This window comes from Convolutriloba macropyga, chromosome 1 (assembly GCF_964194025.1).
Source record: "Convolutriloba macropyga chromosome 1, txConMacr16.3, whole genome shotgun sequence".
Taxonomy (NCBI): Eukaryota; Metazoa; Xenacoelomorpha; order Acoela; family Convolutidae; genus Convolutriloba; species Convolutriloba macropyga.
The window spans coordinates 69,585,811-69,613,742 of record NC_134468.1 but is presented as its reverse complement, the minus strand read 5'-3'; the positions used below and the strand labels follow the sequence as shown (position 1 = coordinate 69,613,742).

The window sequence follows — 27,932 nt, the reverse complement described above, 5'->3', positions numbered from 1 at the left end:
ATGTCGATCTGTTTTAGCGCCTTACTTGAATTTTTTACAATAAAGTTTTCTTAAGAATTTAAAAATATTTGCCGATTTACTCCACTGCCTTTTAAAAATCAATAACTCCCGTCACTTGAAAGACAAAGAGCTTATAAAATCTTCGACAAACTTTAGTATTTGCATCTCTTCTAAAATTCTCTCCAACAATAGTTTCCGCCGCTTTATCATTTTCTTGTTCTGATGTTTTGACAATTTTTTTTTAAACTTTGCCATTGCATGTGTTTACATTGAATAAAAATTACGCAGGAATGTTGAAAACGTAAAATCTGTTAAGATATCCGAGTGATATTTTTAATGTGTCAGGTCTTAATAAACCAACTAATTTGTATGTACCAAAAAACTTTGTGTGCCCAAAATCTGTGTTAAATTATATGGGATATGTGTAGTATTCAATATTATTGTCAGCCAATACAGTAAAACAAAATTTTTTGCTTAGTGGGACATCGCTACGTTAGCAGCTCAAACAATCTATCACACGCTTAATTTACTATGGCAGAAATGGAACATCTGAAAATCAATTTGATATTAAAAAACATTTTTAATAGATTTCATTTTAAAAAGTCGCTTTTGCTCAACTGAACTGGTTGAGCAATCTGTCAGAAACAAAAACAGGAAAACTGAGGAAACCCAACTGGAAGAATGAAAATTGAAGAATAGGTAACGGAAAGATAAGGTAAAAACTAGTCACTATATAATTCAAAGATTTTTTTTAAAAAAGATTCCATTCTTATTCTGCAGATAAAGTTTCATACCTCAACATTCCGCAAATAAATGCTAATAAAAAAGCTAAGAAATTTTCTTTTAATTTCATAAGAAAGTGAATTTAAAAAGGTGTTCTTTTAAAAATAATTTCAAGCTTAAGCTCCTTTTGGTCAGTAAGTAGTTTTTGTTAACATTACAAAAATTGTTTTCTGAGTCATTTTTGTTCTGAGAAAATCTAATCTCCGATTCGACGTAAACAATATCTTCGCCACACAGAAAATGACTTTCACAGATCATTATGTCGACCAAGTAAGTCCAAGTCTGCGGCATGAAGTAGAGAAGTATTATTCAGATCGGTCACAATCCCGGGACTCAATGAAGTAAGACTCCAGAGTATTCATTGAGCCATTTGCTTTAGTTTTTTTTCAAAATCTACTTTTTATTTGCCAAAAACCACAGCTGCAATTACTTCTAATTCGATGTTTCAACAAAATACAGCATATAAGATCATGCATGCAAAAAAGAGCGGCATTCTCAAATTTTGTTCGACAAATTTTAAAGTTGAAAGATCAAGCATATTTTGTAACGTTACAAAAAAATTTGCGTGAAAAAAAAGCTAAAAATGGAACTGAAACTCGGAAAATGCTGAGTGATTAAAATACTAGTTGATTTGACTATTTCACTGGTCCGAAGAAAACGCGAGATCGAAAAACCTCCAATCTAATCACCACGTTCCCAATCTAAGTATTTGGGCTGTAATTCAATTTTTTGTCGAAACAATGGAATTCATTACTTGCAATTATTTGATCTTTAAAACAAGCATAGAGGATTTTCCATCTGTTTTGGAGTTTTAATTGAAATGTGTTTTTAACCGCTATTATAAAAGGTCTGGTCGCGTTTCTTCAACATCTGAAATGGTTTTTATCTCCAAATTTTTTATCTTCGTTTTTTATTCTGATATGATTTGACAAGTGTTGTAAATTTTTATAGCGAATATTTACCTTAACCAAAAACTATTCAGGAACTCTGAGCACTTGGTTTTCAAGATACAAAATTGACAACTTTGTCGTACCAGACCAAATCAACAAATTTGTTGGAAACAAAAAAGAAAAAAAATTTGTTAAACCTTGAAACTGACACTAAACTGATAATTGTGCATCTCAAAAAATTTACCAGTTGTTTAAATTACGATGCCTAAAGTTGAACTTCTGAAAATCAATTTGGTATTGAAAAAAATATTCAATCAGATTTTATAAATTATCTCTCCTCCTCAATTTTACTGGTTGAACCATTTATTAGAAACAAAACGAAAAAATTCAGAAATCAAATTTGGAAGAAAGAAAAATGAAGAATGGATAACGGAAAAATAACATTAAAAAATCATAACTATTTTTTGTAGCTTATTCGAAAGAGCCCATTTTGATCTGCATGAAAAAGTTCCTCAACTTTCTCTAAATTTAGATTGAATTGAGCTCATAGGTCGGTGTAAAAGTATGCTAATTCAATAGCTTCAAACCTGGGCTCTATTTTGGTCAATGCTGTTCAGTTTTGCTTGACATAGCCAAAATTGTTTCATGATAGGGGTGTTTTAATCAAACACCATTCACTATTAGCCCTAAAGTATTCACCAACCCGACTGCTTTAGTTCATTTTAAAAATTGGTCTATTTGCCGAAAACAACAGCTGCAATTACACCTAATTCGCTGTTTGAACAAAATAGAGCATGGGAGAACTTGCACGCAGTTTAGTTATGAAGCAAAAACTGGTTTCTAAAATATTTATCGACGTATTTCAAATTCTTAAGTGCAAATTTATGAGCTTTTGAAACGTTACGAACAAAAATTCTGCATGGGGAAACTCATAACGAATCTGAAATACTGCACACTCTGAGAGATTTGGGAAACATTAATTGGTCTGACAGGTTCGCTAGTCCGAAAACAATTCCAGACCGAAGATCCTCCAAGCCCATTGTCACGCTCTTTGCAATCTCAGCATGTGAGCTTCAGTTCAAATGTTGGTCATAAAATTGGATATGATTGCTTGTTTTCAGAGGTCTTTAAAATTGTTACAGAGGAGTGTCTATTTGTTAAGTTATCCTCTAAACTATTTTCTAACTTCGAGTAGGAAAATTCCGGTCCATTTTCGTAAACTGTTTTTTCGATTGCTATAAGCTGCATCATTGAAAGATAATGAGCATAGATTATCTTTGATAAAAGTTCGGAAATTGCTTCTCTTCTATAATTTTTTTATTATCAAAAAAAAATTTTCGTCGTTTCGTTTGTTTTCTTCTAAATGGTTTTACAATTTTTCTTGAATTTTGTAGTGACAAGTACTTACTGAGCGTAACTAATCAGGAGTCTGGAATTGTCAGCATGTAAGATCTTTTTAGATATCATATTTTCGTTGCATCAGGTCTTACCAACCCATCAAACTTTTGTGCTTAAATTTTGTGTTTAATGGTATCCGAAACAAGAGATGTGGGTCAAAAATTTTCAAAAAATGCCTAGATGATTCTGATAATTGGCATCTCAAACAATACTATAGGATTTATCCGCAACTAGAATCTACAACGAGTGTTTTTGCTTCTAGCTTTTAAACTAACACTACTTCCTATTTTCCGCGCCATCAGTAGCTGTTTTCTACTCTTTAGAAACCCTAGTTGAGACCTGGTGGGGGGGGATAAATATTGAAATAAATTACACGGTCCAGGACCCTAGTTAAATTCGAGGCTAATTTTTTCCATAAGTCCAGCCAAATTCTTTTCATAAGCAAAAATGAGGCAAACTTAAAAGGTCCGACAACATCTGGGATCGATCTATTGACCTTCTCCAATCTTAACCAATTGCGCTTCATGTCCTTAACTTTGAATGAAATTGGAAACAAGTCATTATAACGGTCGCGAGCGTAATTCCAGGGCACCTTTATTGTCCAGCCAAATTCCAGGACGTATGTTTTAGTTCCAGCCAAATTCTAGGACGGTTGTTTCAGTTCCAGCCAAAGTCGAGGACATCACATTGGGTTCACACAAATTCTTTTCATACCCAATATCTGTCGAGGACAATCTTTTCATGCCTTAAATCTGTCGAGGACGGTCTCTTAATAATTCCAGGTCTCGACTAGGGAACCTCAATTCCACGCCACGTTTTTCCAAGGTTACAGTACCTAAGATCATGCCTTAACTAATTACCATTTGATACTAATGGTTGACAGTGGATGCTAATTGTACCAGGCTTATTTGACTTGACTACAAGTCAGAGACCTCAAAATAAAATTGTAATCTTATCTAAAGAAGCAGGAGGAGTCTAAATTCAATTTAATACGAGCAAAATGATTGAGAGACTTTCGTTAAAATGTGCTTTAAATATTTGCAAATGAAAATTCAATTTCTTCTGTTTGAAATATTTGATTAATGAGGATCGCTATTTAAACTTCTGTTTCTTCATGTAGTACCTTGGTTATATTGATACTCAGGCCATATCAATAATTCGGCGGCTTTAGTTTCTTGGAGGGGGTAGACATTTGTTTGTTGTCCTAGTAAGTTCAAGTATGTGGTATGTGGTGAAATGAAGTATTATTCATATCGGTCATTATCCCCTGAAACCAATGCATTAAAAGTTCTACGCAATTTAGTGTTGTCTATGGGCAGCCGCACTATTTGCCTAAGACCATACCTGTTGTTACTTCTTTATTAAATCCTTCAAAATTGAAAAAAAAACTTTAGTTGTTCCATATTTAGTAACCTTTAGTCCTTTAAACCTTTCCTTTTTTTATAAAAAATGTTTTTAATATCAGTTGAATCATATATTATCTGAATCATTTCCTGCTGCGGAATTAATCCTTAAAATCGATCAGCCGTTCATTATGACAATAATGATAAGTGATAACTTATAACCCTGAACGAAACGTAAGCTGGATTTTTGGATGATAATTTTGGGGGTACAATCTAACAATTCCCGCTTACTCCCATTGCTTTTAATGCCCCCTTATCTGACATAGTTTTACCCTTTATTATTAACCACTACTCTTGAATCGTTTTTGGGGGTAATTTTTTAGGGGGGGGGGGAAGTAACAATACCCCCCCCCCTCCCTTACCCACATTACCCCCCCCCCCCCTAATCTTACATCGTTTTACCTTCCACCTCAAAATTATTACCCTTATAATCTTACATCATTTTAACCTCCTAAAATTATCGCCTTAATCTTACATTTTTAGGGGTTATTTTTAAGGGGTTAAAATCTTAAAATTCCCCTATTACTCCCCAAATCTTACATCGTTTTACCTTCCACCTCAAAATTATTACCCTTATAATCTTACATCATTTTAACCTCCTAAAATTATCGCCTTAATCTTACATTTTTAGGGGTTATTTTTAAGGGGTTAAAATCTTAAAATTCCCCTATTACTCCCCAAATCTTACATCGTTTTACCCTCCATAGACGAGAATACCCTCCTATTCTTACATAAGTTTAGGGGAAATCAAGGGGGTTATTTCAACACGGTAATTCACTGTTTGTCGAAATACATATAGCAGAGAAGGCAGCTATGGATTGTACTAGTGTTGAAAAAATGAAACTGGAAAAATAATAGAAAACACGTTTTTGTGAGAACTATATTTTGAAATATATAACATGGGTGTAAAAGTAAAGTTTGAAATAAGAAAAGTATACCAGGAAAACGATTAATGTTTTCAAATTTGAATAGGGCAGCATAAGCGACATACATATATGGAAAAACAGGCCCAAAACAGAAAAAATGTGCAGTTTCTAATGAGATGTTTGCAGTTAAAAAGCAATCAAAGAACTAAGTAATTTTTTCCAAGCGCTGCAGAGTGAACATGGTTCAGCATGGGTCAGTCGAGGATTAAATGTAGTCAGACAGCCTAGAGCCTTGCTCTGATGGTAATAATACCATTATGGCGGGCTATTATTTCATGGGAGATATAATGGGAAGGACTTCAATGTCTTTTTGTTTCGATCTTATGCTGAAATCTGATTGCTATATTACAAAAAGTTTTTTTGTAGCTTTGAAAGTTTGCAGCCATTATTGGGAAATTCTGAAAGAACTTTTTTGCTAAATATTTTTTTATTTGACAGATCTGACTACGCTGTTGACCTTTTCGCTGTTAATTTCATAATTTTTTTAGGTGATCTAATTGTAAATTACTTTATTTTGTTTCCATGCATTAATCTATTGTGAGTTCTTACAAAAATGAGATAAGAAAAAAAACAATTAGAAAATTTTTTATTTCAAAACACTACAGATAGGTGGATTTTTATCCATAACGAGAAAAAAAAAACTAACGCGGTTTCCTAAAAATGAAAAATTGCAAACCAGACCTTTGTTTGCTTGCTGATCAAAAAAGAATTTTTAACTTGAATAAACCTAGCACACACAGTTTTGTAAATGGATTAAAAGGAACAAAAAAAATTCGACAAAACTGCAGTTTTTTTGTTTCTTTCATATTTTTAAATGAGATTACTGTTATCAAAAATAATAATTTCCATCGAAAAATTGCTTTTTTAAATTACATTATAATAATGTCTCTTCATTATGTGGCGATGTTGGATTTCGTGAGTAAACTATATTCAATTTGGTTGCCTTTTATCATGAGTCGTGTTTCAATATTAGAAGCGTACAAGATTAAAAGAGATTGCTGTTATTAAAAATGGTAATTTTAATCGAAAAAAGGTTTCTTTTAATTAAATTAAAATATGATCTCTTCATTATATGGCGTATGCCAGATTTCGTAAGAATAATATACTCAATTTTGGATATTGTGAAGAATATGGAGAGTGAAGAATGTCCACACCATTTATCAATAGTTTCGATGGTGCAACTTTTTGCTCTGTTGAAAAAAATTAATACCTAAGAAATTGTCACTTAGACCGAAATGGAAAAGGCCTGATTGATGGTTCCGAAATGCCTTTCTTGATACTAAAGGTGGATTAAGAAGACAATTAACAGTTTTGCGATTACCCATAGCAATCTTCACCAAAACAATTAAGTTTTGGATTCTGGTGTCAAGTAATTCCTAAAAAAATTCAGGCAATAAATTTTTAGGCTGATTACATGCTCAAAATTGTGGATTCGGTTTAAGCGTATCCGTAAAAACTGCTTACAAGGTGCAATCCTTTTTGTAAGACATAAGTATTTTTTTTCGCGTTTTGGATAACTATAATTTATCTTGGGACATGGCTGCGCAAAACATAAAATGCTGATTAAGAGATATGTAATTACTTTTGACCAAATTTAATAAAATTGGTCTTTACTGACGCTTCCCCCTTTTTTCAACCCTTAATAATTTAACCCCTATCATTTAACCCCTCACATGCTTCGCGGTCCATGGCGGGTTTAAACCATACACGAGCTTAATTTTGACAAAACATACATGCAATGTCGCTGGCTAATTGACGGGATGAAATTATGGGAGAGTTAAATGATAGAGGAGTTAAATGAAAGAGGAGTTTAATGATATGGGGTTAAGATATGCGGGTTTAAATGAATCGGGGTGAAAAGAAGTAGAATAGCTCCATAATCACCACATTCATCGATAAAGTTTATTCATCCCCGCATTGACAGCTTGTCATGCATATTTTGTACACTTTTTCCGAGCGATGAGTTGATGTTTTTTACTGCTACAATTGAGCGGAGAATTTAGAAGAAATGACCATATTCAACGTATACCTTATATCATTTCTCCGCACTCATAGGCTATCTTAAACTTGTTTGAATTGAATGGCAATAAAACCTAGACCCGGAAATCTCAAAATTCCTGTGGTAGTTATTACCAGGAAAAAAAAACAAAAATTATTGCAATAATTATTTGAGTCAATTTTTTCTTAATGAATCTCAAAAAATTTGATTTTTAATTGACCAAGGAATTTCAATACGGTATTTAGTTCAACTTTCATAATTTTCAACGATTTTTAGTACGAGATATTTCCGTTCGACTTTATCCATAGAATTGAATCTAATGGTGAAAATTGAAAGTAACATCAAATGTGCATACAGCTCCTGTTATTCAAATCATTTGCAAATCGCTTTGTAGCTCACACTTTGTCGCTTTGTTCACAAAAACTCACAGGCGCACGACTAATAATCTTTTGCGGGATCTTTTCAGTTTGTGCCCCCCCCCCCCAGCTTAGTGAGTGTATATTAATTATTTGCACCCCCCCCCCCCCCCCGACGTACGTGCTATATTTTTACATAATGATTTACCGTGTAATTGCACGTGATCTGTAACTGGGGGTTGCATAGCGTACTAAAGGGGCACAAACGGAAAAGATTGTTGCATTTTGAGAGTAAACAGAAGCGGAGGCGGGCGCAGAGTCAGGAAACAAAATTGGACACTGATTGACAAAATGGGGGAAATAAGGGGACGCATTTTGATGTTAATCTCAATCGACATTTTGGTACTTTTACGTTAATATTCGCATCATCTCTTTACTCTTTAACTTCTGTTTATTATAGGGTGGGAGGGAAAGGGAGGGATATTAAATTCTCCTCTTAACATCGGGGCTAGGTCAGAAAATCGAAAATTCAGTAAATCTAAAGCAGAAGGTATATTGTGACAGAAAAAACCGAAAGCGGTGTTTAATATTAGAAGTACCCAGCAGGAATCTTAGTACAAAGAATTTAGTACAAAGTCTTGCTCAGAACTGAGTAACAATCTTACAAGATTAGCGTTTGTTTTCGCATCGGGATCAAATTAAATGATGCAATATAAATAAATTGGATAATTAGATTTAAGAACACACGAAGGTGACTGTGTTATTGTTAATTTACATTTTTTTGATTATTTTTGGATTTGATGTTGTTTTCAACCTTGCACAAGCCGCTAAGGCATGGCCCCCGAGACATGATTGAATGAAGTATAAATTAAGAATCTTTATTAAAAGTCTCTTCAAGTACAGCCAACCAAAAAGATCGTCAGTTTTTTCCATCCTATTAAGTGCTCCAATTTGCGTCCATTTTTTCTATCTTTTTTTCTTTTCGATTTACTGCCCGTCCTGCAAATTTCTGTTCAGATGCGGAAATACCTTGTATCGCTTGGGGCGAATTTCTCCACCAAACATTGCCGATCCGGAAACATTTTCTTATCTAGATATATTATTTGCGCGTGATTCTAATAATTTCAGTTATTTGAAAATAGCGAAAATAACGATTTGTTATTTTTCACATTACAGTTTTTTTTGTGTGAAAAAAATGCCTCGCTGTTTAATGATCTGAGCAAGTCTATTTATTTTTTCCTCAGATTTTGTTCAGGTCTATTGTTGTGTGGGAAATAAATAGTGCTTTTTAGATATATAATTGCCCGGCGTTTACATCAGAAACTTAACCATCAAATATAGCGGTAATGTCTTTTAGTTACTCCATTATTTAAAGGCAGTTGTTATTGCCTATAAAAAACTTAATCCGCAATAGATAAAAATTTTACAACTTTTTCAGCCTGCAGGTTGAAATTTCTATCGCTGTGTTCTACCAGGTACGTTGGTAAGATAGCCATGAAAGAAAATTTTAAATATTTAGTAGATACTGTTTCCCTTTTTGTATTTCACCATACAGTCTCGCCTTTACGCCAACATTCGGCTTGTTTTTGGTGCTTTTATTATTTATAACTGTTTTATTGAACTGAGTCGCCGCTATAAGCTTTAGATTATCAAAAAGAAGAAAAAATAATTTTTCAGCTTTGCTGGCTATTTTCTAGCTCTTTTGCAATTCTGGCTCATTTTCTGTTGAGATTTGAGTGGAAGAAGAAACATATTGAAACTTGGTTGGTGTTAGTTTAATAATTGTTGCTTTTTAGACAGTTTGTATAACGGTTAGTTTTTTAAAATCATATAACTAGTTAGCCGTAAAAAAAATAAATTGACAAGCAGTTTGAACTCAATTTGAGGCGTAACAATTTTTGCAGAATGTGGGAGACACTTTTGAGATTGATATAATCTGATGTGAAAACTTACTCGCAAACATAGATGGGCCCATTCTCCTACACGCGTTTTCATCGAGAATGGTAGTTTGTTACAAAAGATTTTTTGTTGTCTAGGCACTCAAGACCCTGATAAGTTAAATCTGGATCGTCACACGTTATAGAGCTTTTCAGCTCTAAACCAGCACATTTCAAGTGTAAATACTTAATTCAATTCTAAAACATTGCATCTCCAGAATATTTTAAGTTTTTTATGTGCAGTTTTTCTTCATTATGATTATATTGAGGTCATAGATTTCGCCCAGGCTAAATTTATCCTGTATAGTCTGAAAATTACTCATACCCCAAAATTAAGTCTCAGCGTATAACGTCATACTTTTGTAGCTTATAACTTGTAATTACTATACTATTATACACAAACTATTTGTATTTAGGCTAGTTTGTAGGCATCAAACACAAAGCCCATTTAGCTTAGTGGCTACGCAAACTAAATGTTACAAGTACGCATGCGGAAGTTCAAATCGGATGTAAGGGAAACCTAGTTGGCGGGAGTCAAGCTGAACAAACTATTTTTCATGAAAAACATTTAACTCAAAAAGCAGACTGGTCATTGTAAATTGTGACATGAACAGAATACTGGCCATCCTAAGACACAGAATGTCTTTAGACTGAATCAGCGCTGATTTACTCTGCCACCAACCTCCGGGTAGTTTTTTGAGATTTTCTAACTGAAACTTGTCTCAAATTTGGTGCAACTAACAGCTTTTTGCAACCTTGGTACTTTTGAAAAGATAACCGCAAGTGTTGTCAACATAATTTCCCTTCAAATCTTAAAAAATTTAGAAATACAATTCAGTGGATCCCTGCAGTTGAAAAACAAAAGATGCTAAACTCTTTCTTGAAACACGCTGAAGAGGACTCAAAAACGCATCGACCCATGAGCGAAACAAAGCAAAATGAAGAATAAAGCTATAAATTAGATTGTCATGGAAATTCAGTAACAGTTCTGCCAATATTTTTCAATTATCAAAAATTAACTTAAACTTTGGGCGAAGAAAAGAATTGAAATCTGTTTTATTGTACTAAAAACTAACCACGATTCAAAAAAATAAAAAGAACTAAGTTGGGTAAAGTTTACTGGGTTTTGTACTCTTACAGATTGTTCCTCGTGTTTTTACTTTAATCTAAAATAAAAGGGAAATTGAAATAGAGTTATACCTGGAAACGTTGATCAAAACTACAAAACTTGTTAAAGAAACAAGCAAAGGCAAATTGGCAGGGAAAAATATACTCTCCATTAGTTGTTTATTTGTTTTCACAATATTATTGAACTAACTTCAATTAAAATTTTTGAATTACTAACGGTAAAACTCATTTAATGCAAAAAAATCAATTGAGAAGTAACGGTTTTTGTGCAACAAAAGCACACAATTTTTTTTGGTTTTTCTGAAAAAGAATTTGAAGCTTATTTTGCAACAAAAAAAATCAATGCGATGAACTCATCGAATACAATTTCTTCGAATTCTCTTAACTTTTCAATAGGTTTGAATCTTAAACAATGTAATTGAACTTGTGGACTCTTTTACAAACTTTAAGGTTGAGTTCATTAATTAAAAAGATTGCTGAAATTTGTGTTTATTTTATTTTGAGTCGCCTCTATAATCTTTGATTATCAAGAAGACAAAACATTTTTCTCGTGTGCTGGCTTTTTACTGGTTGTTTTGCATTTTTGGTTGATTGTCCAGGTCAGCTGAAGGCAAACGAAAAAAATTAGGGCTTGTTTAGTGTTTATTTATTAATTGTTACTTTTTACAAGGCTTTTGCAACGATTAGTTTTTTAATGAAACATTTATTCAGCGGTACGAATTGTAAACATAACTTGCATTTTTGCATATAGTAACTACTCTAGTTTTGATATGATCCGATGTAAAAATTTACACAGAACCATAGATAAGCAAATTCTTCTAAATGTGTTTCCAGTGAGAATTCTAATTTTTCTTAACTTCTCCAGCAAAAACTTACATGACCCCGCTCAGTTGAACTTGAATTGCCATAATAAGTTTGACCAATTATGCAGTCTTGATAATTGGTTTTTCATATTTTAAGACACAAAGAACTAAAACTTCGTGGATTACTGCAGTCAAAAAATAAAAGATGTTTACTGTTTTCCTGAAATATACTGAAATGCAATCTACACGCAGTGACTCTTTGGCAAGATCAGGCGATGTAAAATTCATCTATAAATAAGCATTGCTCTGAATTTCAGTAACTTCTCTGCCGGCAGCTTTCAATTGTCAAAATATTGACCAAATTTTATGTTGAGAAAAATTCAAATCTGTTTAACTTAATTTACAAAAAACAACGCCATTTTTTGTAGAAGAAAAAAACAAAATTAATGTAACATATACTTGGTTTTGTACTGTTACAGAGTGTTACTCATGTTTTTGATTTGATCTAGAAAAAGAGACAAATTCAAATAGATTTATACCTAGTTGATCAAATTTACAAAACTTATAAAAAGAACAAGCAAAACCAAACTGACGGGAAAAACATGCTCTCCGCTCGTTATTAAGTCGCTTTCCGTATTTTATTAAAATCAACTTGATTAAAAAATCAGAATTTCTTTTTTATCAAAAGATCACAGTTCTTTTTGTTTAGCTGAGCAAAAGTATTCTATAAATAGATTACAAATCCCACACTAATAAGGGTTATGAAATAATTGAAGACAATTTTTTCTTCGATGAAAATTAATGAAATAATTGAAGACAATTTTTTCTTTGATGAAACTTTTTGTTGCTTTTGAAAACTAAGCTATTCCACAGTATTTTTGATTCCTTTTAAACAGTTAAACTTCAATGCTGAGTTCAGAAACGAAAACGATGACAGAAAAATGTGTTTTGTTTTGTTTTGTGTCTAGTTTATGTCTTCAAGTTAGTTGTATTCTTAACATTCAATTATGACAGACGCCATTTTTTAATTTTTTGTTTTTGACTCTTTTCGACAATTTTTGTAGCAGATTATGTTTTTGTTGCTTAATGTTTTTTCAAACTATCGATGCGAGTTTTAAAATTAGACGAAATATCTTAAGCACATTTGGTGTTTGATCAATTAACAGTCTGATTTTAATTTATTAATATTTAGAAATGTTTTTTGTCTTGTTTCTAAAATAGACAGTAAAGTTAGAAGCCGAAAGAATATTTTTGGTCTGTCAAGTTGAAAATTTATTTGGCAAATTTGTTTGAACGATTTTTGTTTCTTTGTAGAAACATTACACAGCAGACCTGTAGATCTTTGTAGATAGGCGTTTTATAGATTGTGTTAAAATGTAGCTAACAGTTAATAATAATCGTTGTGTTGTTTTCTACTAAGACAGTTATTTAGAGCACGGGATTTAATTTAGTCTGTCAAATGAAGTCATATGTAATTCAAATTGTGTTATAAATGCAATAGACAACATTTCATTTTCAGATAAAAGAATTATTTTTAATAAGCATCGTTTTTAGAGTAACTTTTAGTTGAAACACGCCAAAAATACAATATTTACATCTTAATTAGAAATTTTTCAACTATTTTTTACAAGTCATGGTATTTCGCAGTTTTTCCACGTGAATTTGTTTTTACTAAACATGACCCGAGAACTTTTTCATATATATCTACACTTTTTTCATATATATCTAAAGATTTTTCATATTGCCAAATTAAAACTAAAATTTAATCTGTTGGTTTTTCCAAAACGGTTTTCCTCGCCCTTCAATGTATAGTTCTTTGTCCCTAGTTGAACCTAGACACCTATCTTTCATGATCTTGCGAAATTTAGGCAATTGATTTTAAGCTGTTTCACTTGCAAAAACGACTTAAAAACTGTTGCGTACCAACGTTTATTAAGCAAGACCTTTGCCAAATTTTACATAATTTAGTCAAAGTGGTTTTTGAAAAAACATTCAATTGATAACAAGATTTCCTAAAAAATTTTTCTCACACTGATTTTGTCTGATAAATGCATGCAAGAAAGCAGATCTTTTGTAAGACTTTTTTAATCACATTTTCGCCGGCTACAAAGTTTTTAAATGATTAACAACATCAACAGCACAATTCAAACTGAAAGGGCATTGATATTGCTCCATGGTCAAAAGCATTAAAATTACAAGCAATTTTTTGTGGTAAATGTGAACTTACTATGTTCGAGTGAACTTACTATGTTTGCGTATTTATACCTTTTGTAAAATTTTTTCCTGCGCATGACATTTGGGTTAGGAACATTATCCGGCCTTGAAAGAACTAACTTTGCTTGATTATTTTTCAAAGCTGTTGCACTACCTCTCAATTTCGGAAGAGGCATTAAATTTGAAACTTTAAAACTTTAAGTAAATTTTTGTTTATATATAATTTCATATATATATATATATATATGTATATATATATATATACGTGTGTGTGTGTGTGTGTTTGTGTGCGTGTGTGTGGTTATATGTGGGTGTGTGTGTGGTGTGTGTGTGTGTGTGTGAAAAAAATGTGCTATGACCTTTTCTGTAGTGGTCTGTTGAGACACACATTGTCAAATGTCATGATTTCCGTAGCATTCAACAGCCAAGCTAATGAATTGCTGTTTTGTTTTGAGGGATATGTTTTATACTTATCGACTGTACGCAGAAATCTTGTAGACGGCACTGGGATGAGATAATATGTTTTAATTTTTAGGCTGTTCTATCAGGCCTAAACTTGAACTTAAAAGAAATTCACTGGTTATTTGAAATAAATAATTTTTCATTGAAATCTAAGTGAATCTGGCGCTTCAAAATTTTGCCAGCCCATTTGCCTCAAGGGGTAAAAATAGTAGAAACAAAATTGCTCAAAACAATTCTTCTTGTACTTTTCAAATCTAATGATTCTTCTCCTGATCTTCAACAATAGCTAGAAAGTCTTTTTTTGATTCAAAGGTTGCTTTTTCATTTTTATACATATTTTTTAAGCATAATCATTGTGCATGTTTTTGAAAAATTTTTGTTAACCTCATGTTCTTGGAAGCCTTAATGAGATCCCTGAAGAATCGGAACAAAGAGGTTTAAACATTTTTTTTCACTCTTTGTATTTTGCACACGTAAAACTTATTCTATTAAAATATTAACGCTGCAGGCAACGGTTTGCGCGCAAAATGCGCAAGCGAAAAAATTCAACAAAAATGAATATAGCCTTCAACAATTAAACAACCGACAAGAGATACTTCCTTGAAAAACCGTGCTCAAGTTTGTTTTCCTTTGCATGCGCGCGTTTGTGCGAAATAATCTATTTTGTTTCAGATTTTTTAATCGATTCAAAGCAAACGTAATATTGATCAAGCGTTTTCTTGTGAGTGTCAATTATTTGTCTCTAGCAGTGCTGTTGGGGGAAAAGTTGAGCGTCAATTGTTTTTATCTTTGTTACTTCCTGGTTTCTTTTGTCTTCAGCCAAGGACGAGGTAAAGCTTAACATTCTTATCTTTACTGTATACAAAAATAACAGCAGAATGACTATTTTTCATTCAAAGTAGCAATATATATTCGTTTCGGTTGAATTATTTACAGTTTCATTTCGGTTGAATTTTTTTATATATGAAAAAAATTGCGATGAATTAACTAACTTTCTCTGTCACATATAATAAGCAGTATTCTGATTGTAGATGTGTAATCATAGAACTAAATTGAGTTAAAATATCCTTCCCCGGAAGATGAGTTGTGATTATTTTTGCCACAAAGAACACAAAGACTTATCATTAACAGTGTTACGCATCTGTTGATCTCTGATTCTTAGAACCATAAAACATATAAGAACTTCGTGAAGAACCGAAGTCAAAAAATTGTTTAACCAATACGGATTTAGTTCAATATCCCCTCCAATATTGAAGTCTGATGAGTTGATAAAAAGCAAAATCCTGCAAAATTGCAAACTTTTGTCTGCAAGATCTTCAAAAAAATCATTGTCAAATCTTGTAAGCTCAGGCGCGTCGGCCGCATTAATTTTTTTTAAAATTAAAAAATTTATTAAACTGAGAACAAAAGGTTTAAAAGATTTGTACGAAATCATTTTTCCTTCTTCCTGCTTTGTTTTTATACATTTTCTTCTTTATTCTCTTTATATTTGTTTACTATAAAGATAAGTTGTTTCTTTTTCAAGACAAATTTCCTCTGCTTATTTTGTCACTGATTTAACCACAAAGCTGGCCAAAATATAGTTGTTGTAATTTTCGATACTAATTTCATTTTTAGCAGATGATACCACCATTTTGTCAACAGCGGCGATATGAGTAGGCCTGTTAACAGGCAATCATGAATCCCAAGGATGTTTATAGAAAACTTACATATTTACATATATTTAGTTTCAAATACGTATGAAAAAGGTCTCATTGTTCCGACCCCTCTTGAGGGGGGAGGAACTATATACTCATTTGGGTTTTTTTTGTTCAGACAATTTTGGCCGATCGATATATTCATCGTAGAGAGTTGAGACTGGTTTCATTAGAAAGCTCGTCCTACGTAGAATATGGAGTTAAAAAGATTTTTTTTTCGATTTCTACAGGGAGTTAAGGAGGTTTAAACTTCAGAGAAAGGTAGAGTGAATTCCGTTGTTTCTATTCACATTTTCAAGAATTTTTGCCTAAAATTTCGTCAATTTTGCTAAAAAATTTCGTCAATTTTGCTAAAACAAAATTTTGAAAAAGTGTTGTTGATATTATTTTTAAAGACAAAGAAATACGGTCGACTGTTATTATGTAATTTTTTGTCGAGAATTCTGGCTACATTTTTCCAAAATTTAGAATTTTTCATCACAAACAGCACGAAAAAAGCTTTAGTCCACTTTGATCAAGTTTGCCGGATTTACACACCCAAAAACCACTAACACAGTCTTTGTAGACTCAAAAGGGGGCTATTCTTACTTCCGTTGACAGTTCTCTGTAATTAAAACTCCGCCGTTTTTTGCGAACTTCACTCGTTTATTATCAAAAACGCAGACTTATTTTCAATTTTTTAACTGACAAATTAAATTTATCTATAACAATCGAAAAAATAAGTGTTCCTAAAGAGCGGGCAGCTTTAGCAGGACTGGTTTCGGACCAATCTTGGACCGTTACAATCCAAAAAGTATTCGGATTGTAATCAGGGTGTCTTTTTCTTTTAAAAAAATGATTTTTTTAAATATTATTTAAAGAACAGAACATTTCAATCGAAGCGCAGTAGTGATAGATCCAATTGGCTTCCTAATCATTACCAAACTAATGCATCTAATTTGGACTATAAAAATGATAAGCTTATGGTCTTTTTGACTATTAAAAATATTAGATTTTCAAATTAATAATGGCTTATTGAACTTTGCGTCTAATTTTTTCTTAGTTCGGTCAACTTGTAGCTTAGTATCAGCAATAAAAGAATGAGTCTTTTTTCTGCTGATTGAACAATTACTATCGATTGCTTAAGTTATGGTTTTCCGGCTTTCATACGACAAGCTTTCGGATTTTTTTTTAATTTTTAGGTATTTTCCTACTGCCGTTCAAAATAAAGCACAATTGAACGTATTAAAAATTTCTTTATGATATGAATTATGGTTTTAACGGCTTCGACACTCCTTTCTTGACGAAATTAACTGAATTTTTTAATTTTGTCTTTAACTGTTTTTTTTTACCTTGCCGTTTTAGTCATATGAAATTTCCAGTAAAATGAAAAATTTCATTGCATTTTATTGAAGGAAAAACTAGCCTATTTTGTGGTTTTAGTAGATAGCTGCTGGCTTTCATGACTTTGAAGCAATTGTTTTCCAAAGTTAAAAAAACACTTTTTAACTTCGGAATTTTGTTCCTTTTATTGTCTTTTTTTTAACCTATTCTCGTTAATTACAGACCAAATATGACAATAATGATGTCAATGGAAGGTGTCAAAACGGATTGTTGTCTTTAATTTTAATGTTTTTAAAGAAATCGTTATAACTTTACTGCTTCGACGCGGGTTTTTCATAAAAAAGTAAATTTTTGATTTTTGTCAAAATTTACGTTTTTTTGTAGACGTAAGACCAATTCTGGATAATTTCTGGTCTCAAAGGCTTCTTTTCGACGAATAAACGAATATTTTTAAGTATTTCATTTGTAATTATTGGCTTTCATGACTTTGAAATTAATTTTGTTCAAAAGAAAACAAAATTTTATTTCATTTGGCCTTTTTTTTCCTTTTTGTCTACTTGTTACCTAGTCTTTTTAATAAGAGGTGTCATACTAGATTATTGGTGTTCAATTAAAGTGCAATCAAACATATTTTGAGGGCCAAAATATGGCTTTATGGCTTCGAGAGTGTTTTCTGGCAGGTATCACTTGAATTTTTGTTTGTTGTCTTCTTGTTGTTCTTTTTTAACCGCATAAAAAAATCAATTAGGACAGGTCTTAATGCCCTACTATAGAAGCAGTGGTAATTGAAAACCTATGGAATATATTATTTCATTTCTAATGGCTTTCATTACTTTAAAATTATTTGTTTTTAAAAAAATATGCGATTTTTTTAAATTTACTGTTTTTGTTCTGTTTTGTCTCATTGTAACCAAGCCTTAGTAAGGACTGGTCCCATATCTTTTCTGGTGAATTACAAGTTATTTTGTTTAGTTTCAGTTTTATCTGACGCTATATTCACTTTGTTATTAAGTTCTGTTTTTTTTTAAACGGACAATAAAATATTGATGTAATTAATGTTTGCTGTCGTTGTTTGATTTTGCTGTTCGTCTTATCTCGTTTCCCTTACATTAATGTCTCATCAATCTAGTTCATCTTTTTTAACTCCGCTGTGTTATTTGCGTTGGAGGCTACATTTTCGTTCATACGTTCATCTATTTTTTTTGAAAAGTACTTGAATTTTTGGGTTTTTCTATCTGTTTCTCATTTGGTAGATAATTATGCCAAAATTGTGGATGAGCGGGGTCGGAACCTTATGTGCGATCGCACATTACCGAGCCTCCTTGTTTTGTTATAGTGTATTCTGCACACCGAATAAATGCGTTTAGCCTGAAACTTGTTAGTGAGAAATTGTTCTTTAGATGCTTCAGGTAGCTCTGAGTTTCCAATTGATGCCATAGGTTGAGTTGTTAGAAGGCAAGGTTGCAATCATCAATTAGTCTTAAAACCGCAAATGGTTTCAGGGATTTTCAAACAACTACTCGTCATTTAGGTTTTATTCACCACTACTCGGCCGGACTGTACTAAATCTCATCTAATGAGGATAATAACAATAACTCTGAAACATGATTAAATGAACTGGTTTCTGAACTTTTTTTAGCTTTAATAATTGTTTGTTCATTTCAGATTTTACACAAAATCTTCTCGCTCAGGAGCACGAATGGCATCAGATGCTTATAGACTTGCGATGACGGACGTTTTCAGCTGCGTTGTGATAGCTCTGTGTACATTATGTACAGTAACAGTGGTGAGAGGAGAAACTCTGGAGGTTACGACAATTGTAGAGAAACCCTTTTATTACAGCACCGGTGACAAGCTAGATGATCCATACACTGGGTTTTGTTACGATTTAGCCCAAGAGGTTAGTAAAACTATAGCATGACCAATAGTTCAAATATACACCGATAAATCGACCAATTGTTCCGACCCACTTTAGAGAGGAAGGTACTATATACTCAGTTGGGTTTTTTTGTTCAGTCAATTTTGGCCGATAGATATATTCATCGTAGATACTTGTGAGCGGTATCATTTCATTAGAAAGCCCGTTCAGCAAAGAATAGGGACCTAAAAAGTTTTTTTGATTTTTCGTTTTTCCACAGAGTTATCGAGATTTTAAACTGTTTGAACATGTGACTAATTTCGGTTAATTTTGTTCATATTTGCTGTGTTTTTGCCCCACTTTGTCAATTTCGCTTAAAAATATGATAAAATTATTCACTTTTGGTTTTAATTTCATAAACATTAAGATGTGCGATATTGGTTTTAACTTTATAGATGGAGGAGTATTTTTCAACCGGTTCAATAGAAGTTTTGGCTAATTTTGTCAAAAACCAGCCTTTTTCATCAAAAATGCACCAGTTAAGCTTCTATAACACACTTTGTTTGAATTTGCCGGCTGAAAGAAACTTAAATCCTTTTGACGCATTCTTAGTTAACTCCAATGAGGGCCACTTTTACTTGCGCTACCTTTGAAAGTGTTCTTGATCTAAAATTTTGCCTGTTTTTTTTTGCTAACTTAACTCGATAACTATCCAAAATGAATACTTTTTTGATATATTGACTATATTATTAGATAATCCATATCCATAATATTTAGAAAAATTACGTGTTCTTGATTGACGAGCCATAATATTGCGGCTTGTTTTGGTCTAATCGATTTTTTTGCAGCCAAAAACATTTTAGATTGTACTCAGTCGCTGTCTATTTCACCATTTTTGATATTTTTGTTTCCTTCGATGATGAATATAGAACAAAAAAATCAAACTAAGACTTACTAAAGACAAATTCACTTCACTTGTTAACGAGATTCATAGTATTCTTTCTAAGTTGTTTGGTCGAAAGCTTATGGTCGTTATGCGTTCAAAAATCCAACTTTTTCTTCAAAAAATAAACAATGGATTATTGAGCTTTCTTACCTTACACTCTTTTTTGGCCAACTTGTGGCTTAAGGTTAGCATTATTGTTTGCATCATTTTTTCTAAAGGATTAAAAGTTTTTTAATGCAATTTTACGTTTCAACGAATGGTATTTTGCTTTGATACTGCGCCTATTCACAAAATTTTAATGTTTGAACTTTTCTCATTTTTGAGGTTATTTCTTGTCTTGTGATAATTGTGATTGGTCAAGGATCACTTTTTGGCAACTAAAAGCCTGCAATATTCGAAATATCAGTCAATTTTTGGTCAATGTATTATAGTTTCAACAGCTTCGACACCGTCTCCTACAATATTTTAATGGAAAATTATATTTTCACTTTGTTTATCGTGCCTTTTCAAATCGTGTAAAAAATTCTGGTTAATAGCAAGCCTTTGCCGCTTCCAATGGATGAATAAAGATACTTATTTACTAATTTCAGTTTATATTTAAAGTTATATTTGTGCCTTTGAAATCAAATGCTTTACATTCTTGACGAATTTGATTACTTTGATTTTTGCTGTTCTTTTTTTGTTTACTTGTTACATAGTCTCATTAAATCAAGGAGTCATATAAAGTTTCTGGTTCTTAAAAAAGGCTTCATGGAACAAATCTATTGTTTTTTAGTACATTATATGTTGGTTCAACAGCATCGCCATCCTAATTTTTGCAAAAATCTTTGTTAAGTTTTGGATTTTCTTCTAAATTGTTGTTTTCGATTGGTTGACGTATCACATAATTGTTGTTCAAATAGGGTGCCATTTATTTGTTTTTCATAAAGAATTGATTATGTTTTTAACAGCTTAGAAACCATTTTTTTCCAATTTTTACAATTTTGGGTTTCGTCTGTTTTTGACTATTGTTTTTAGACGAACAACATATTCTCGCTATTGAAAAGTCTGAGTGTTTTCATATAAAGATAAGGGTTAAAATTTTTTTTAAAGAGTTCAGTTGACATCCAATTGTTTTCATTAATTGTAAAAAATTTTTTCAAAAAATATAGAGGTTTCTATTTAACCTTTGTTTATTTTTACACCATTTTAACGTTTTGTTTTTTTGTCTACTTGTTAACGAATTTTAAAAAGACTGGACCCATATTTTTATTGGTGTAGTATAGTTTAACAAGTTCAGTTTATATTTTATCTTACGCTATTTTGACAAGGTTATTCAGCATTTTTTTTCAAAAAGTAGACATTGAATTTTGGATAAAATAAACGGTTTTTGTTTGTTTGCTTTTGTTGTTTGTCTTGTTTCGTAGTCCCAATATTGGATGGTCACTAAAAAGGTATTAATTACGTTCTTATGTGTCTTGAGTTGAAAGAATTTTTTTTAAATACATACATCAATTATTTATGAACAAAAAAAGATTTTTTTTAATTTTTCTATCTTTTTTTGGTAGACAGTTAGGCGAAAAATGTGGGTTAGCGTGGTCTGGTCGTTATTTGCAAACGCATATCACCAAGCCTTCTTGGTGAGAAACTGCATGACTTTAACGTGGGACTGACACGTTAAAAAACCAGTGGTTAATAAAGTGAGAATACAAACTTGGTTAAGCTGGAATAAATTCCGGTGTAAATCTGCCTTTCATCGTGTTTGTTTTTACAGGGGGAAATTGGGTAAAAATGGACACGTGATCGTGTGCGCTGAAGGTCAAATTCACGGCTCTCGCTGACTTTTTTTGATAATTTCAAACCAAAGATTGAAATACTGTCTAGTTCATATCCCAACACATTTCACATGTGAATATTTTAGTTTGGACTTCTGGAGAATCACATGAACGCATAAAAGATTTGAACGCACGCAAAATTCAGATTATATGTGATTTCTGGCTGCCTGTTTGTTTCAAGAAAAAAGAGACTTGACAGGTAGTTTCATAGGTCACATTGACGGAGGATATCTATCAGGAGATATACATTTTATTGCCGCATATCTTCAAAGAGGAAAACGAAGAAACAAAGAAAGTGAGGATACCAATGCCGCCCATAGTCACCAATAACTGCATTTCAGCACTAAAACAGAGTAAATTTGCATCAAAACTTGGTCCCTTGATTCTGCGCATCAATATGATGATGTCAAAACTAAGATTTTTCACAGAAAACTTCTGCAGCCTTCTCGCTAGTTTTTTTGGCCCCAAGTTTGCTGTTTATTTTCGCAATAGAAACCCGTTTAACCCTCTCTGCTTGATAAGACGATTCCGGAAATTAATGCAGAGTTTCACAAGCACAACTAAATCCTTTTTTCACTGATTACTTTAACAATACACCTTCCTTCTTCTAGGCGAACCTTTTAATAAAGTAATAAAGTAGGATAATCAAGAGAGTGAGTTAGAAGAAAAACAAGGCAACATATTTTTATAAGCTTTTCGTGAAATGAAGACTCTAATGATAATAATGATGATGAAAAGTACCCCTACGAAAGGCAGCCAGATCAATGTAGAAGTGCGGAGTTCAGTCGGTTTGTTCAGTTTATTTATGGCTATTTCTCAAACGATCGTGTTATTAGTATAAAAAACAATATTTGATCACAATTTGAGTAAGGTGTTTTTAGTAGCGTGTTTGCCAAAGAGAACGAAGCTCTTGAAAAATCTAATGACAAAAAATATACGGAATGCGATACCTCAATAGTCGTAATTGTAACGCATAAAAAAATGAACGGGAAAGTGAGGTCACTTACTTGCATCATGAATTATCATATACACAAATTCTGAATCTTGAAGGACATTTTTGTGCGTCGTTTACTTGGCGCTTGAACTCCGAATCCTTAGCCTAAGCACTAACTGTTAACTGCTTTTCTTCAGTGAAATAAATTGACAGTCTGGCGTATTCAAGGAAACGTTTTTGCCCTCTTGGCTGTCGAGCGCTAGAGTTAAACATGACCTAAGTTTTATTAAACTTTTGGCAGCATGTCAATCAAAAAAATTCTATAATAGAGATAAAACCACAGTACAACAAAAACAGGAAAAAGTCAAAAACATTTCTAGAAAGATAAGATTATGTTTCTAGAAACATAATCTTAAACATAATCCTCTAGAAACAAAAATATTTCCAGAAAAGATAGTATTATTTAAAGATTATCAGCCAAGTTTTTAAACTCAAATTGCGTTTGAGTTCTTTTATACCTTGTTATCTGGGGTCTGTCAACGAATGTTAAGAACGATTAGATTTCATACCAAGTTTGGTGACTTATAGTTAATCACTGCCGTAAGTTGATACGTTAATGACTATAATAAAATCTTGATCATTTTAATTAAAAGTTAGGTCAGATTTTACACTGAATATTACTTTTCGTAAATTTAAAGCTTGTTTTGTCAAATTATCCCAAATTTTTTGGCATGAAACTTTTTAGTTACCCAGAAGTAGCGCGCTATCAACAATACTTTTCATAAAAGATAAGAACCCAATTGGATAAGAAACCAATTATTATCCCATCTCAAGCTCTTCGTAAATTAGACACATGAAAAGTTTTATTGTAAGATATCTTCATAGTTGATACGGATAGTTATATCATTTTCTTTCCACTGGAATTAATGTTATAAAATAAGCTGTTCTAAAAGTATGCCGGGACATAAAACATAAACTTGACTTACTTTTAGCAGCTGAAGACAGATAAACTCGATATAATACATTAGTCAAAAAAAAATTTTAAAACAAAAATGTTTTGTGAACATTTCTATAAAGAACTGTTTCACAGCTAACCAGAGAACTGGACATGGAGCTATCAATTAAATTGGTACCTGACGAAAGATACGGGACTTATGACGAAGGTTCGCAGACGTGGACTGGGATGATGGGAGAAGTGGTGTCTGGGAGAGCACAGGTGGCAATAGCCCCCCTAACCGTCACTCCCCGGAGGGCTAAGGATGTTCTGTTCACAGAGCCATTCATGTCGTCGTACCAGGCATTCATTGCTAAAAAACCAGGTAAATTTGATTCTCCGGGATCTAATTTTAAAAATCGTAGAAGACAATCACCAGATCATAAGACCCCTTTGTAAAGCTAAAACTAAATGACTTGTACGCAGGTTAAGGTTCCACCTGCAATCAAACTTTGTTAACAGCATCTTAGGACGTATACGGGGTAATTGCGACCAAGCCCAAAAGGCGTGGTGGCAACTGAACTCTCAACAACGGTCACCCAAAACGGGAGCCCAACCAAACGGTCGCCCAACCAGAGAGCACAGTCTGAAACATTAACTCTAAAAGTTCCAGTAAATCTTTCTGAGCTCAGTTCAGGTAAAAGCAGGATCAAGTACACTTCAGGTGGACAAATCAATTTGCAGGAACTTTTTGTAAAGTGTTCTCTAGTTACCCTCTAGTTACCCAGGAGTTTATCGCAGTGTGGACTATGAACAAATCATAATATCGCGCCTTTTGTAGTGAAGTGGAAATTAATTGCTTAATTTGTGTACATTGGACAACCGTATACACTTATTATTCAGATGGAAAAAGTTAGTAAAACATTTTCATATACAATGATAGTAAGAAAGCGGAAAAATTTGCTTCCGTTGGGGATTGAACCCCTGCACATGTTAAATCTGTATGTAGAAGGCTTTGCCCTATATTCAAACTTTTCTAAGTAGAAATCATTGTTTGATAATTGTCGTCTCTAACGCATTGATGAATTTTGAAATAGGTTTAGTAGTGGGAGGAGAGAAGAGAACTAGGGAGATGAATTGTTCAATTTGTTTCCGGATTTATTCAAGTGCCAGCGACGATAAAGGATAGAACTTCTAAAAAATATCAAACAAAATTTTTATAGAAGCAGCAGTTGAAAACACTCCGCTGAACCACACTGGTCAGAACCACACACAGCACTATATTTCGACTTCGTTGCTTAGGATAGAATCTCAGCCTGGCTGTGAGAATTTATTTAATAACAATTATATAAAATCTCAAAATTAGCCCATATGATGAAATCAGCCATAGCTGAAGGCGTCATATGCATCGAATTATTGTGGTTTCTTCATTCAATCGGGCGACAAAAAAGATACAACTGTTTAATTTATACGAAAGTTAATTAAACAATTTTGAAGATTTTGGGAGCATTTATGTCAAATATCTGTGGAAAACGTCCGTGTCAATTCGGGAGGAATTGGAAATTTTTAGTTGACCCAATTGAAAACAAGATCAACTGAGATTTCGAAAAGTCATTTCATAATGCAAGATCACTTAAAATTGCAAAAATAATCTTTCAAAACTTTTTCAATTTTTATTTCTAACTTTCATTAAATGCGGTTAGACAAATTAAAAATCTTACCGCCTGATTGTAAAGGCAAAATTTTTGGAACAAAATTTTTTAGTCGGCGCCAAAGAACGGCTAGAACAAGAGTATGCGTGCTTCGAGATTCATCGTTTGTTAATTTTAATCGCTGTTGAATTGATCGTGTAATCGATGAATTGATCGTGTACTTGCAGTTCAATTCAAGTGACATAATTTACAGCCAATATCTATGAAAATGTTCATCTCCTTCGACTGCCATTTTTGGAAAATGTTTATTGGAATTTCTTGAAATTAAAAAAGCTTGCGTTGTTCTCTGCCTTCACTAACACTAAAAACTGAGACAAAAAATGTACACTTATTCAATTGTGCAGGTAAAGAAGTGTTTTTGGCGATTCGGTAATTTTTATAGACCTGCAATGAAAAGCCGAAAATTTTTTCGTTGAACTTTCAATAACCAATTTTCTCCATTTAATTCGATGGATAAACGCTCCTTGCAATAAACAGTACAAACTCCCAGATCAATTTTATTTTAGCCGACCCACTCCTCTATATCATTTCTGCCAGCATCCACAGAGATGTACTTTCTGGATCTCGGAGATCCCACGTTTTGGTCATAACAAGTTGCCGGAGTTAGCAGCAATTTTGATGGATTTTTGTTTCCGGTTGTCAAAAAATAAAACTATTTCTATGAAAGCTAAACCAAAATGCTTACTCAAATCGCAAAAAATTATTCGTTAGTTCAACTGTAGATTATTTTTTCCGACAGTATTTAACCTATTTCAGCTCTCGAAACGTCCTCTGATCAGACAAAAGTGCGGTCGAAACGTCTTCTGATCAGACAAAAGTGCGGTCGAAACGTCCTCTGATCAGACAAAAGTGCGTTCGAAACGTCCTCTGATCAGACAAAAGTGCGGTCGAAACGTCTCTCTGATCATACAAAAGTGCGCTCGAAACGTCCCTGATCAGACTAAAGTGCGTTCGAAACGTCCTCTGATCAGACTAAAGTGCGCTCGAAAACCTACCCTGATCAGACTAGTGTGCGCTCGAAAACCTCCCCTGATCAGACTAGTGTGCGTTCGAAATTGTCTCTGATCAGACAAGTGTGCGCTCAAAGCCGCCTCTGATCAGACCGTCCCAGACCGAAGTGACCTCTGATCAGACAAGTTCCAGACCATTGTCCAGACGAAAATGCGCTCGAAGTTTTTTCCAGACCATGTAATTCGAGCGCACCTGGAACATGTGTGCGCTCGAAACTCGTCTGATCAGGGGTCACTTCGGTCTGGCCACCTCGACCTGGGTTACACTATAAACCGAAATATATTACTGCATGTTTCAATTGCAACACTTCGCTGCATCATTAAATTTCAATTGCCGTTTTTGCATAATTGTTCATTTAAGTGTATGAAATGCAAAAAATATTCTATGGTATGCATCAGTAGGGGGCGACCGTAACAGAAATGACCCAACCTTCCACATAACCAGCTTAACTTGCTTCAATTTTTAAATGGATTTGTTTCGCCACACAAGATTTGCTCCTGATTACCATTTGTGAATTACGGTGTCACAACAAAATACCCAATACGCCAAAGTACCCAAAATTTACTCGATATTTTACCCTGTTGTTAAAGTGATCAGAAAAACTATTCAGCTTACTACACAGTAATGGGATGCGTTTAAAACTTAATACTATCTCATTTGGTCATGCTTTATGGCCACGACTACGCGTCCCTGGTAATTGATATGACGCTGCCATAACAAAACATGTGATCATGTTATTCGCTTAACTTTGATAAAACGTTGTTGTAAATTGTTATGGAATTATCAAAGGAAAAATGGGATTTTATGACACTGGGTATTTTAACACATTTGGTATTTTGGCATTGGGTAATATGCCATGTAACTATGAAGTGCAATTGTTTTTTCGTTTATTTTGTATTAGCCGCTCAATTATGAACTTGCTTCGCCGACATCTGGGCTTTAATTATATTGCTGGGTGCTGATTTGCTATCTATATTCTTAACTAGCAATAGGTAAATCGAAGGACTTTCATGTATCTTCATTCATTATCTATCTGACCAATTATTTATACTGAAAAACAGTGACAAAATCGAGTAAAAATAAATTTACTTGAGCAAAATGTACCTTCTGTACCACGTTTCTTCCATTTTCAGAAGAGCAGACGACACCCGACTTGGTGATAAGGATGTTGAGTGTGTTCAAACTGGAGGTGTGGATTCTGCTCTTCATCTCTCTCATTCTCATCGGAATTGGGCTGTGGGTGGTCGCATTCCTCATTGGTAAGTGAATAATCCGTTGTAATTCTGGATGCCCATCGATGATAACATTGTTATACCTGGCCCAGACATCAGCAAGCTTTACAGCGTTCATATTGATTAATCAGGTGATTGATTTTGTGCAAGCATTGCATTGACAAAATGGGAA

At 33.1% G+C, this 27,932-nt stretch overlaps 1 protein-coding gene across 1 annotated transcript in view; it reads left to right on the top strand.

The window, feature by feature from the left end:
• The first annotated feature begins 2,722 nt into the window (after positions 1-2,722).
• Positions 2,723-27,932, top strand: part of LOC142342031 (glutamate receptor 4-like) — a 41,976-nt gene continuing 16,766 nt past the window's right edge. Inside the window, exons 1-4 of the mRNA XM_075393203.1 lie at positions 2,723-2,739; positions 18,985-19,219; positions 23,962-24,190; positions 27,662-27,787. Of these exons, the coding sequence (XP_075249318.1) occupies positions 19,019-19,219; positions 23,962-24,190; positions 27,662-27,787 (556 nt within the window). The 5' untranslated portion in view covers positions 2,723-2,739; positions 18,985-19,018. The remainder of the gene's footprint in view (positions 2,740-18,984; positions 19,220-23,961; positions 24,191-27,661; positions 27,788-27,932) is intronic.